This window comes from Gymnoscopelus microlampas (genome assembly GCF_963454915.1).
Source record: "Gymnoscopelus microlampas genome assembly, chromosome: 15".
NCBI classification, from domain to species: Eukaryota; Metazoa; Chordata; class Actinopteri; order Myctophiformes; family Myctophidae; genus Gymnoscopelus; species Gymnoscopelus microlampas.
Genome location: NC_139952.1, coordinates 17159725 through 17172846, shown reverse-complemented (window position 1 = coordinate 17172846; position 13122 = coordinate 17159725). Strand labels below are relative to the sequence as shown.

At 44.7% G+C, this 13122-nt stretch overlaps 2 protein-coding genes across 4 annotated transcripts in view; one reads left to right on the top strand and one right to left on the bottom strand.

The window, feature by feature from the left end:
* Nucleotides 1-6806: 6806 nt before the first annotated feature.
* Nucleotides 6807-10985, top strand: utp23 (UTP23 small subunit processome component). Of its 2 annotated transcripts, XM_084081251.1 has the most exons (4): nt 6807-7134; nt 7282-7301; nt 8159-8333; nt 9885-10985. In XM_084081251.1, exons 1-4 carry the CDS (start codon nt 6967-6969, stop codon nt 10278-10280), a joined length of 759 nt encoding a protein of 252 aa, XP_083937377.1. In that variant the 5' UTR covers nt 6807-6966; the 3' UTR covers nt 10281-10985. The 2 variants fall into 2 exon arrangements, with proteins under 2 accessions (XP_083937377.1, XP_083937378.1); XM_084081252.1 differs by lacking the exon at nt 7282-7301 and having other exon boundaries at nt 6807-7154.
* The window catches only part of LOC311062317 (double-strand-break repair protein rad21 homolog A-like), a 37554-nt gene continuing 35244 nt past the window's right edge, over nt 10813-13122 (bottom strand). For both annotated transcript variants that reach the window (XM_084081249.1, XM_084081248.1), the window contains exon 14: nt 10813-12993. In XM_084081249.1, coding sequence (XP_083937375.1) covers nt 12802-12993 — 192 coding nt within the window. In that variant the 3' untranslated portion in view covers nt 10813-12801. The remainder of the gene's footprint in view (nt 12994-13122) is intronic.

Genomic DNA, 13122 nt, shown 5'->3' with positions numbered 1-13122 from the left:
GTCATTATATGTTCACTATGACTGTTCAGACAGAGGTCAGTCATCATCACACACTGTGTGTTCTATATGCCCTGCTAAGCATAAGTACTGCATACATAGTGAGACTGAGAAACATGACCTTAGAATTGATCTCCTGTCTCCTTAGAGTTTCCGGCTCCCAAGTACTCTTGGGCCAGAGAATTGGACAGGATATTGTTTAGCAGGTGTACAAGTGTCATTTTTGTTAATAAGAAATCCTAGTTGTGACCTGTGACCTTTAAGCCATATGTAATTTGTTGTATGACTAATATATTTTTTTAGTAAAAAATAGCCATTCCACAGGGTCACAACATGTCTAGTTGCAACGCGTTGTGACCCTGTACACTATCAGCTATTGTAACTATTTTGGAACATTTTTGAAAAGGGTTGCCTACAATGACATGCCCAAAATAGGGAGGCCATGTTGAAGGTGTTAGAATACAATATATTGACCATGTCTAACAAAAACAAACTTTTCAGTATTGCTTGTATTGCCTCTAAAACTACTGGCCTTCCCACACCCACACTTTCTGATGTGAGCGATAAAGCCATCACACGTTTAGCACTCACAATAGAAAATTATACTTACAATGACCCTCAATCGTCACGTAACACTCATGCCATCCGGACGAGGATGCAGTTTGAAATGGCAATAAGTTGGTTATAGTTGGAGTTTTGTCCATTCAGCCATTGCTGCACTAAACTAACTGCCTCACTGATGTTCGTTTGTGTATCCTTGGGACTTCATGTATTGTCATGGTGTTATGATGTTTTGTGTTACATTATGTGTTTTCTGTGGAGCAGACTGTGAAGCTGAATATCCAATAAGTAGTTCATGTTTGCCTTGTATTGATGATGTTATACCAGGAGCATTTGATAATTATTCATGTTGCATTATTACAAGCAGAGTATTAGTACTCTTTATGGGTCAAACTATAGAGGATATGCGTGTGACATCATCATCAAACCCGGAAGTTATGCAGGAATGCCTACTGAGTGTAAAAAAAACTACTTTCTGGCCTTGACAGCCCATGCATCCAAACAGAAAAGTCATATCTGATTGCATTAAACAACATTAAACAATGTTAAACTCACTTTGCATGTTGCTTTGCCACTCGATGTGCCATTCACTTTAAGCATGCGCATATCCTCTATTCCTGCCTTCCAGACATTTTTGTTGTATATTAAAGGTTAAAACAAGTGTTAAATTGCTCAATAGTCCAATAGTAATCATTGCTATAGATGGAGATGTGTCAGTAATAGGGGTATCCTTGTCTCTCCAGCTCCTTAGTAAACAGAAAATACATTTTCAGGATATCAATTTCATCCAATCAGGAGAGAACTCATACAGGATAAACTAGTGTAATTGTAAGTGCTGAAATAAATGAGCAGACAATTTGGAACTGTATCACCATCTGCATTTTTTTGGGAGAGATTTGGTGTAAGTCATAGGCTTATTCAAATTGTTAACCTGTATTGTTGTATATGAGCTGTTTTGTAAGATTTGTGTCAATGATTGATTCCCAAAAGTAAGGAACAAAGTGTGTCCCTTATTAGATCAATAATGGACACTAAATAAGGGACAATTCTGCATTTCATTAGGTGCTGTTCTTCTCTGGCTGACTGAGGAGGTGCTGTCGGTTTACAGGTAACTGGATAAGTAAATGCACAGCAGCATCGTTCCAAAGAAAAAAGACTATTATGCAGGCATTATAAAGCCATCTTACCTGAAGCCTTGCGTTCTGGTGAGAAACTTAACAAGGCATGTATGTCCAATGGTCTCTTGTAAAGCTGTGAGGATTATCAATATGTTTTACAGCAGCAATTATTAATAATAAACTATTGAAATATTACAGAATCCCATCCATTTCAATGCAATTTTTCAAAAAATCAAAAAAATTCAAAAAACATAGTTATCACCCAACAACTATATATTAATATGCCCCATGGTCTCTTGTAAAGCTGTGATGATTATCATCAATATGTTTTACAGCAGCAATTATTAATAAAAAAAATATTGAAATATTACAGAATCCCATCCATTTCAATGTAATCTTTAGAAAAATCATAAGAAATCCAAAAAACATGGTTATCACCCAACAACTATATATTAATGTGTCCCATGGTCTCTTGTAAAGCTGTGATGATTATCAATATGTTCTACAGCAGCAATTATTAATGATAAATTATTGAAATATTACAGAATCCCATCCATTTCAATGTCATTTTTCAAAAAATCATAAATTCAAAAAACATAGTTATCACCCAACAACTATATATTAATGTGCCCCATGGTCTCTTGTAAAGCTGTGATGATTATCAATATGTTTTACAGCAGCAATTATTAATAATAAATAATTTAAATATTACAGAATCCCATCCATTTCAATGTACTTTTTCAAAAAATTCAAAAAACATAGTTATCACCCAACAACTATATCTCTGCTGTCCGGCCAGAACCAGCTAACTCCAAAATGGTAATTGTTCAGGAAATGAAAAACAAAATATACATTTTTCAGAAAATGAAGAAAACCTTATATTTTTAAAACAAAGCAATACTGCCTCATCAAACTTGGTATTGTGACTTTATATATTATCAGATACTTGCACGTGTCATTATATTATCACCACTTTACCCAAATCCAGCTCAGAGCGTCTCAGAGCAGAGCAGTCTCAGAGCAGAGCGTCTCAGAGCAGAGCAGTCTCAGAGCAGAGCGTCTCAGAGCAGAGCAGAGCGTCTCAGAGCAGAGCAGTCTGCTCCGCTCTGCTCTGAGACTGCTCTGCTCTGAGACGCTCCGCTTTGAGACCCTCTGCTCCGCTCTGAGACCCTCTGCTCCGCTCTGAGACGCTCCGCTCTGAGACTGCTCCGCACTGAGACGCTCCGCTCTGAGACTGCTCCGCTCTGAGACGCTCTGCTCTGAGACTGCTCCGCTCTGAGACGCTCCGCTCTGAGACGCTCCGCTCCGCTCTGAGACGCTCCGCTCTGAGACGCTCTGAGACGCTCTGCTCCGCTCCGCTCTGAGACGCTCTGCTCTGAGACGCTCTGCTCCGCTCCGCTCTGAGACGCTCCGCTCTGAGAATGCTCCGCTCTGAGACGCTCCGCTCTGAGACGCTCCGCTCTGAGACGCTCTGCTCCGCTCTGAGACGCTCTGCTCTGCTCTGAGACGCTCTGCTCTGAGACGCTCTGCTCCGCTCCGCTCTGAGACGCTCCGCTCTGCTCCGCTCTGAGACGCTCTGCTCTGAGACGCTCCGCTCTGAGACGCTCTGCTCTGAGACGCTCTGCTCTGAGACGCTCCGCTCTGAGACGCTCTGAGACGCTCTGCTCTGAGACGCTCTGCTCTGAGATGCTCTGCTCCGCTCCGCTCTGAGACGCTCCGCTCTGCTCCGCTCTGCTCTGAGACTGCTCTGCTCTGAGACGCTCTGCTCTGAGACGCTCCGCTCTGAGACGCTCCGCTCTGAGACGCTCTGCTCCGCTCTGAGATGCTCCGCTCTGCTCTGAGACGCTCTGCTCCGCTCCGCTCTGAGATGCTCCGCTCCGCTCTGAGACGCTCCGCTCTGAGACGCTCTGCTCCGCTCCGCTCTGCTCCGCTCCGCTCTGAGATGCTCCGCTCTGAGACGCTCCGCTCTGAGACGCTCTGCTCCGCTCCGCTCTGCTCCGCTCCGCTCTGAGACGCTCTGCTCTGAGACGCTCTGAGACGCTCTGCTCTGAGACGCTCTGCTCCGCTCCGCTCTGCTCTGAGACGCTCCGCTCTGAGACGCTCTGCTCCGCTCTGAGACGCTCCGCTCTGAGACTGCTCCGCTCTGCTCCGCTCTGCTCCGCTCCGCTCTGAGACGCTCCGCTCTGAGACGCTCTGCTCTGAGACGCTCTGCTCCGCTCCGCTCTGAGACGCTCCGCTCTGAGACGCTCTGCTCTGAGACGCTCTGCTCTGAGACGCTCTGAGACGCTCCGCTCTGAGACGCTCCGCTCTGAGACGCTCTGCTCTGAGACGCTCTGAGACGCTCCGCTCTGAGACGCTCTGCTCCGCTCTGAGATGCTCCGCTCCGCTCTGAGACGCTCTGCTCAGCTCCGCTCTGAGACGCTCCGCTCTGAGACGCTCTGCTCCGCTCCGCTCCGCTCTGAGATGCTCCGCTCTGCTCCGCTCCGCTCTGAGACGCTCTGCTCCGCTCCGCTCTGAGATGCTCCGCTCTGAGATGCTCCGCTCTGAGACGCTCTGCTCCGCTCCGCTCTGAGACGCTCTGCTCTGAGACGCTCCGCTCCGCTCTGAGACGCTCCGCTCCGCTCTGAGACGCTCCGCTCTGAGACGCTCCGCTCTGAGATGCTCCGCTCCGCTCTGCTCTGAGACGCTCCGCTCCGCTCTGCTCTGAGACGCTCCGCTCTGAGACGCTCCGCTCTGAGACGCTCCGCTCTGAGACGCTCCGCTCTGAGACGCTCCGCTCTGAGACGCTCTGCTCCGCTCCGCTCCGCTCCGCTCTGAGACGCTCTGCTCTGAGACGCTCTGCTCCGCTCCGCTCTGAGACGCTCCGCTCTGCTCTGAGACGCTCTGCTCCGCTCCGCTCCGCTCTGAGACGCTCCGCTCTGAGACGCTCTGCTCCGCTCCGCTCTGAGACGCTCTGAGACGCTCTGCTCTGCTCCGCTCTGAGACGCTCCGCTCTGAGACGCTCTGCTCCGCTCTGAGACGCTCTGCTCCGCTCTGAGACGCTCTGCTCTGCTCCGCTCTGAGACGCTCTGCTCTGAGACGCTCTGCTCTGAGACGCTCCGCTCTGAGACTGCTCTGCTCCGAGACTGCTCTGCTCTGAGACGCTCTGCTCTGAGACGCTCCGCTCTGAGACGCTCTGAGACGCTCTGCTCTGAGACGCTCTGCTCTGAGACGCTCTGCTCTGAGACGCTCTGCTCCGCTCTGCTCTGAGACGCTCTGCTCCGCTCCGCTCTGAGACGCTCCGCTCTGAGACGCTCTGCTCCGCTCCGCTCTGCTCCGCTCCGCTCTGAGACGCTCCGCTCTGAGACGCTCTGCTCTGAGACGCTCTGCTCCGCTCCGCTCTGAGACGCTCTGCTCTGAGACTGCTCCGCTCTGAGACGCTCCGCTCTGAGACGCTCTGCTCCGCTCTGAGACGCTCTGCTCTGAGACGCTCCGCTCTGAGACGCTCCGCTCTGCTCCGCTCTGAGACTGCTCTGCTCTGAGACGCTCCGCTCTGAGACGCTCCGCTCTGCTCCGCTCTGAGACGCTCCGCTCTGAGACGCTCTGCTCTGAGACGAGCAAAGCGTCTCAGAGCAGAGCGTCTCAGAGCAGAGCAGTCTCAGAGCGGAGCGTCTCAGAGCGGAGCGTCTCAGAGCGTCTCAGAGCAGAGCAGTCTCAGAGCAGAGCAGTCTCAGAGCGTCTCAGAGCAGAGCGTCTCAGAGCAGAGCAGTCTCAGAGCAGAGCAGTCTCAGAGCAGAGCGGAGCGTCTCAGAGCGTCTCAGAGCGGAGCGTCTCAGAGCGGAGCGTCTCAGAGCAGAGCGGAGCGTCTCAGAGCGGAGCAGTCTCAGAGCGGAGCGTCTCAGAGCAGAGCGGAGCGTCTCAGAGCGGAGCGTCTCAGAGCAGAGCGGAGCGTCTCAGAGCGGAGCAGTCTCAGAGCGGAGCGTCTCAGAGCAGAGCGGAGCGTCTCAGAGCTGAGCAGTCTCAGAGCAGAAATCAAATGCAAATGAGCTTTCCGGAGGGGGGATGGTTTACCAGGCTAGACCTGAGAGGCAGTCTGGTCACCCCATGGTGCACCGTTACAATCATGCGCATTTTTTATTGAACTTTGAGTGACCCGATTACTAAAGTAAGTTTTCAACATATATTTATTTTATTCCCCAAAGTTAAATACACTATTGTTTTAATATAATGTGTGTGTACATACTTACAAATCTCTTTATTATTTTGTAGCTACAATAGCTGTAATGTAGCCTATACTATATATATATATATATATATATATATATATATATATATATATATATATATATATATATATATATATATATATATATACACACACACTCAAAAAGAAAATCTCCTTCCCACCGCACACGCAGACACGCACGCACGCAGGCACACACACACACGCACACGCACCACGCAGCCACACTGTATGGATACAAGAATAGCAGCCTGGTGTTGGTAATGGTAAACCAACCCAAACCAGCTTCCATCTCTCTCAACTATTTTAAATGACTAACTATCGTTACGTGGACGTGGTTCCTATTAGAATAAAATAAATGATGGGCTGGAACAAACATCTTAAATAATCTTTGTTTCTGTCCGGACTCAATACTAGTGGCCAGCGTTGCCATGTCGGCTTATTATAAGCGACTTAAAAGTTGCTTGAAAATGCTTGCAGTTGTGCGTGTTGTGTTTATTGGGGGCTTGTTTCTAAAGTGTACATGCTTATTTAGGCTTGTTTCAAAAAAATAAAAATAATATTTAAACCAGTGGTTCTCAAATATTTTAATAAAAATGTTTTTTTGCCGAGGGGAGCATCTGTGTTGTTAGTATGTATAAAAAAAGAATATTCAAAAATATTCCCCATTTTATTGCAAGAGTTGCAACAAAATAATTGAGAAAATAACAGATCTACAAGCTCACAACGCGTCACAATTCAACGCGTTGTGAGCTTGTAGATCGGCTATTTTCAAATAGCCGATTAAAAAGCGCTCAGATGACCTAAGTTGCTTCTTTTGGGCTTGTTTTCCTAGACCCGGTTTCTTATTTCTCTCCCACAACCTGGCAACGCTGCTAGAGGCACCGCCATATTGAATGTTTACCCTGCCATGCTGGGTTGTATCGGCTGAGTTAAATACCATTATGTTAACAGTAGCGATCAAAACCTTACATGTAAAGTAGCTCTTTGATTCCTTAAAGTCTGTAAAAGGCGGATTATTAATCATTAGTTAGTTTAATAGCTCTGTAGTTTTGCTGTCCAGGCACCATGAAAATCAAACGACAAAAGCAAGCCAAGAAGAACATAAGCTTCTACAAATACAACTTTAACTTCAGACAACCCTTTCAGATCCTCATCGACGGGACCTTCTGCCAAGCGGCTCTGAAGAACAAGATCCAGATCAAGGAGCAGCTGCCCAAGTACCTGATGGGAGAGGTGACCCTCTGCACCACCAAGTGAGTATATTATAGCTCTGGTCCTAAGGGGAGAGGAACTCCACTGTCTAGGCTATGGACCAGAGCTATTATTGTAATATATTATAATATTATGTGTTATATTATGTGTAAATACCTGATGGGAGAGGTGACACTCTGCACCACCAAGTGAGTGGACTTGTTGTCTGCTTTCATACTAACAGTGGTGGAAAGTAACTAAGTACATTTACTCAAGTACTGTACTTAAGTACAATTTTGAGTTTTTTTTTTACTTTACTGGAGTATTTCTAATTTTCAGTACTTCTACTCCACTACATCTCATAGGCAAATATTGAAAGGATACAGGATAGACAATTGAAATTGGAAGTGATGACACAAAGAAATGACCACACAAAATTGAAACTGGAACACTAAAATCGAAGCTGATAAAGGGCACTCTCTCCCGATTGGACAAAATTGGCAACTGAAAACAAAACATTTTCACAGAAACACTTAATAGGCTCTATGCACAGCAGCCATATTGGAAAGAAAGTGGACATCTTCCTCCCTTACTTCACAGGTGTTACCAATGCTACTAATGAAGGATCTGTTCCTTTTAGTGTAGTACAGTGGTTCTCAGACTTTTTAGTTTCAAGTTTCAAGAATGTACAAATTACGGGTCCATTTGGTTCCATTTGTACGCTACGGGTCCATTTGGTTCCATATTTGTACACTCTCAGTTACACACCTGTAAGGGGCCATTTGGAACCCCCCCAAGGAACCATACTGTAAGGGTCCCTGGACCCCACTTTGAGACCCACTGGTGTAGCAGAGTGTCTCCAGTGAACCAACATGCACAATGTCAGCACCCTGACTCTGGTTGACCATAATGGAACAGAGCCTTAATAGTATCATTGGCAACACCTGTGAAGGCCCAATTTCTTTCCTATATGGCTGCTGTGCATAGAGCCTATAGTTATCTTAAAGTGTATCAATTAAACTCATGTCATTGTAGCATTATTGTTTCAATCTCTCACGCACTACAGTTGTGCACTGAAGGAACTGGAGACTCTGGGAAAGGAACTGTACGGAGCCAAAATGATCCTCCAGAGGTTTCAGGTCAGGAACTGTCGTCACGTCAACGTTCCCGTTCCTGCCTCGCAGTGCCTGCTCTCCATGTTGGAAGACACGAACCCACACCACTACTTTGTTGCTACACAGGTTTGTATAATTTCACAGTTAATCTAAGGTTTGTTCTCTGTAGCACTCGTATAAGAGGATATGAAGAACTTTCAGGGCTTTGTATGTACCTTTAAAATAATCTAATATATTCCAGGGACCCCCAGAAGCAAAGATTTGAGTTAAAAATGTTCACTTCAAAGAAAATATATTCAAAGATTTGGGCCAAGATTTGGGCCAATTTTCTCTATATTTAAAAGAGGCTTTGAGCGTGACATCATCGTACCCGGATGTTATGCAGGAATGCCTACTGAGTGTCAAAAAAACCCTAATCTGATTTGTATTATACAACGTTAAAACACACCAACATGGCAGCTGTACGGAAAGCTTGAATCATCCTGTTTCTATCTGCAAAGTTTTTGTTTCATCAAAATCCACCGTAGACATCTTATGAGCTACTTTCTGTCAATAAATTCCGTGCAGGTGATTATTTTTTCTAAGTGTCAGAGTTTGGAAGCTACCCACGGTCAGTCCTCTTAGGGAAAGACGGTGTCACTCAATCCGCTTGTCCGGAACTACTCTGCCGGGACTGGGGGAGAGGAGATACTCTGGCACGTGGAGGGGGCTAGGCTCTGTGGATGACCTCCTGGCTGGGCTCCTCCTCCGTCTCACCAGGTCCAGGACCTGAGCGTTGCACCGGACTCCCCTGCTCCAAATATTTAATTCTGGTGTGATGGTGTCTTGGCCGTGGTGGTATTGCCAGGCTCCACTTGCGACTTGCTTGAATGGCCCTCCTTAACCCATTGAGACCTGAAGCCGATTCTACATGTCTCCTAAATCTCAACAGTTTTCTGAAAAACGTATGTTTCTATATCAGTGGTGCTCAATCTTTTTCATGTCAAGGACCCCCAAAATGATATGTATTTGGCCGCGGACCCCCATCAAAACATCTTGTTCCAGGGACCCCCCAGAAGCAAAGATTTGAGTTACAAATGTTCACTTTAAAAATATATATATTCAGAAGATTTGCACACATTTTCACGATTTTTCAAAAATAGCAGATCTACAAGCTCATAGTGCGGCACTTGGTGCCGCGCTATGAGCTTGTATATCTGCTATTTTTGAATAGCCCGAAGTGTAAAATAATGCTTTTTAGCTCAAATCTAAAAATGACACAGTTCCAGGTCTTAAAGGGTTAAAGGCCTCACAGTGGATTTATTGGGGTTCTTCCTCATGGAAGACACAGGCTGGGGCGCCGACCCATACTGCCCCCGGATGCCGTCTACATTCCGGCCTAAATATTATTGGGTATTCATGAAAGAACAAATAATACCGTTTTAGAAGTAGCAGTTGTGCTCATTCAGACTTTCAAAGTGACTGTCGCCACTCTGCAATCTGCAATTATCAATTTCATTTAACATTAATTTGATATACTTTTCGGGCAAGTGGGCATGTCCTTTGGGCAAGTAGAACTTGACCTGTACTTGCCAGGTGGGCAAGTGCCTCCGAGACGTTGGTGTCAACCCCTGATATATATTTAAGTAAAATCTAAAATAACAGAGGCTTTCCTTGTTTTAATGGGTTAATATGCAGGACTACAAGGTAACCGAGCGCCTGAAGATGATCCCTGGCGTGCCTCTGCTATACATCATCGTCAACACCATGGTGCTGGACAAGCCCAGCAAGATGTCTCTGGACCGAGTCCAGAAGATCCAGATGGGAGAACTGGTCAGCCCTGCGCAGCAGCAGAGCATACGCAGCCTGAAGGAGGAACGGGGGATAGGCCAGGAGAGAGAACGACGGGGCAAGAGGCATAAGGTGAAACAGAGCAACCCGAACCCTCTGAGTTGCCTGAAGAAGAAAAAGAAAGGGCTACCCACACCGCCAAAGAAGACATCCGAGGGAGAGAATAGGAAACGGAAACGGAACAAGAAAGGGAAGGTGGAGGGAGGGGAGGGCGCGGCGGCTCTCCCAAAGACAAATCCGTAATATACCTGGCAACCTGAGACTTGTATGTGAAAGCTCAAAGCAGCTTTCATTTAAAACCTTTCCTAAAAATATACACCTGTATACCATGTCCATATGAGAAGTATCTGGCTAGGGCTGGGCCATATGACTCAACCCATTAAGACCTGAGGCGATTCTTAAAAATGTTTTTTGAAATAAATCTAAAAAAATGTTTTCAAGATTTTTCAAAAGTTTTTGAAAAAAAGTAACGGGTCTTAATGGGTTAAAATCAATATATCACCATTTCCCCCCCAAACTTGCCTCGATTACGATTTAATGAAGGATCATTCAAAAGGAAAAAATTGTGAGAATAGCTCATGTACAAGCTCACAACACGCCGCATTGCGACGTGTTGTGAACTTGTAGATCTGCTATTTCCACAAATGTGTACACCATTCTACAACTAAGTATAATACAGTGTTGAGTCACTTCCACCTTAGTCTGCTGTTTTTATGCCTGCATAAAAAAATAATTTACCGTACTCCAATCAATGCTAGCCACAGAAGAATACTGGTTGAGACGGTATTTACTTTATTTAAAAAAGGTTCCATAACAGTTGTTGGGGCTACAGGCATTATAACACTTTGACATTTAACATTTTTTCCCCCATCTGTATCTACACTTGTACTTTTTGTACTACATTTGTACTTGGATTTTATACAAAATAAAAAAGCAAGTTTACAGGCACATATTTTAAAATATAAGATGCACTGGAACATTACATGATATACAATTTCAAAGGGAGAGAATATCAAAAACAATGCATTCAGCTGTCTTTGGAAAAGGGGACAGAGATAAAAGGTGTAGCTTGAATGAGCCGCATATTTGTCTTAACTGTGATTTGCGGTATGACAAGCTATAGCTTATTCAATTTCAGTCCATTTAAAATCAGTTTAGAGTCCAAACAACGCATATGTGCTTTCAGACTTAAATGTACTGTATATATGCTATGTGACTTTTCTTATATTATAAAAATGCATTTTTCTCTCTTTTTAAATCAAATGATTTATAAATATATAATGCTGAACAGAATGCTGAATATTTAATACTTAACAGCAGTTTTACAGTCTTAAGGATAGCGATTTGATTTAACTGTCAAGAGGATGATCTGGAAGTGATACACCTGTAGAATACCGCTGAAAAGTCCTAAATTTCAAAACATGGTTACAGTAAGTCCAGCTGTAAAACCACTCTGCAAGGGGGATCAGATAGAAAGACACGTCACAGAATGAAACTTGGATTTAGGTCAAAGGGAATTCTTGTAACAGTATAAAACGCAGTTCCTGGAGTAGCTTATTTCCTAGAAAACATTTCAAAATGGAGCATGCAACTATGATAGCTTATAGTTATATTGTCAAAAAATACACGCTGATCCAACTACAGAGACCCATTTTGTAGTTACATTGATTCTTGGTAGCAATAAACAGACAATAGCACAAAACAAAAATATTCTGAACTTTTTGTAATGCTTGAGCCGGTGACACTATGTTTGGTAAACCAAGAAATTGCTGGTTGGCTTAGCAAATCACTGCAGCAAAACGGCATGTTGCACACTATACAACATGCTCATTTTGGCTAACGGGTATAATGTAGGTGTTTTTTATACCAGCAACGGGGTGGTTAAGTTACTCCCTCAGTACCAGAGTTGAATGAATTATTATGCTTGTTATCTTGCCACAAAACTGTTACTGAGACATCACGTCTCCCATTACATTCAAACAAAAACAGGAAGTCATTAAAAAAGGATACATAAAAGTACATGATACAGTAAAAATACACATCATATGCACACAACAACGAAAGGCAAATAAAATTTGAGTAAAAAATAAACAGCCAGTGTTGAGTTGACCAGATGCAGGGGCAAGGAGTAGCAGGTGTTTCTTTTGGGATTGGGAATAGTGCTGCAGTTTGTAGGCCTAAAACCTGGAAGTGAGTTTGGCAATGCGTTGCCTCACCAGATTTCCAATGAATTGTTTATTTTTTAACCATAGGGTATTCAATTTATCCTGAAAATGAGGTATGTGGTTAATATGAGCCTAGTATAACGTGGTCAGACCCACCGTCTTTAATTCATAAATTCCAGCGATGAAGGGTCTGAAATATAAGTCTGAAAGAAAAAGTCAGGAAAAGTCCCTGACAGTAATGGAGGTTCAGCTTTTTTTGGTCTCAACTTCTTTTCAATAGTTAAGCCACAGATTATCTAATCGGCTGGCTACTGTGAGACTATCGTGAGCCAAAAGAGCATCATGGTTTGTTCTGTGACAAATCGTATCTATTAATATCTCAACTATGAATTTTTGCTGTGATTTGTGGACATTTTGAACAAATAGAAGCCATTGTTTCCCATGGATCTTATTTTCTTAATTTATTCCAATCTCAATGCAATGATTCCACTGGAAAATAAATCTTTGATGGGAACCCATTGGAGGTAATGTCCGGGTTGACCTACACAAAGAAGCCATCCCTGTAGCATTCTCGTGGGCGAGTGGTGAGCCGCACCTCTCTAGATGACGTGGAATCGGGGTCCAGGCGTGGCGATGATGTCACTGTAGGGCCCTTCCTGACTGAGCTCCACTGCCTGCTGTTTCTTCAGAACCAGAAAGCTGTAGAACTTGGCCGCTGCCTGTTTCTTGTTGTTGTTCTTGCATAGGTCCAGCAGGCCGAGTGACTCGGCACCTGTCTTGGCCATCACCCTCTGGAAAGAAGAGAGGACAGTAAAGGAGTTTCCCTCCATTTTAACCCATTGAGGCCTGAAGCCGATTCTACATGTCTCCGAAATCCCAACAGTTTTCTGAAAAAACGTTTCTATATCAGTGGTGCTCCA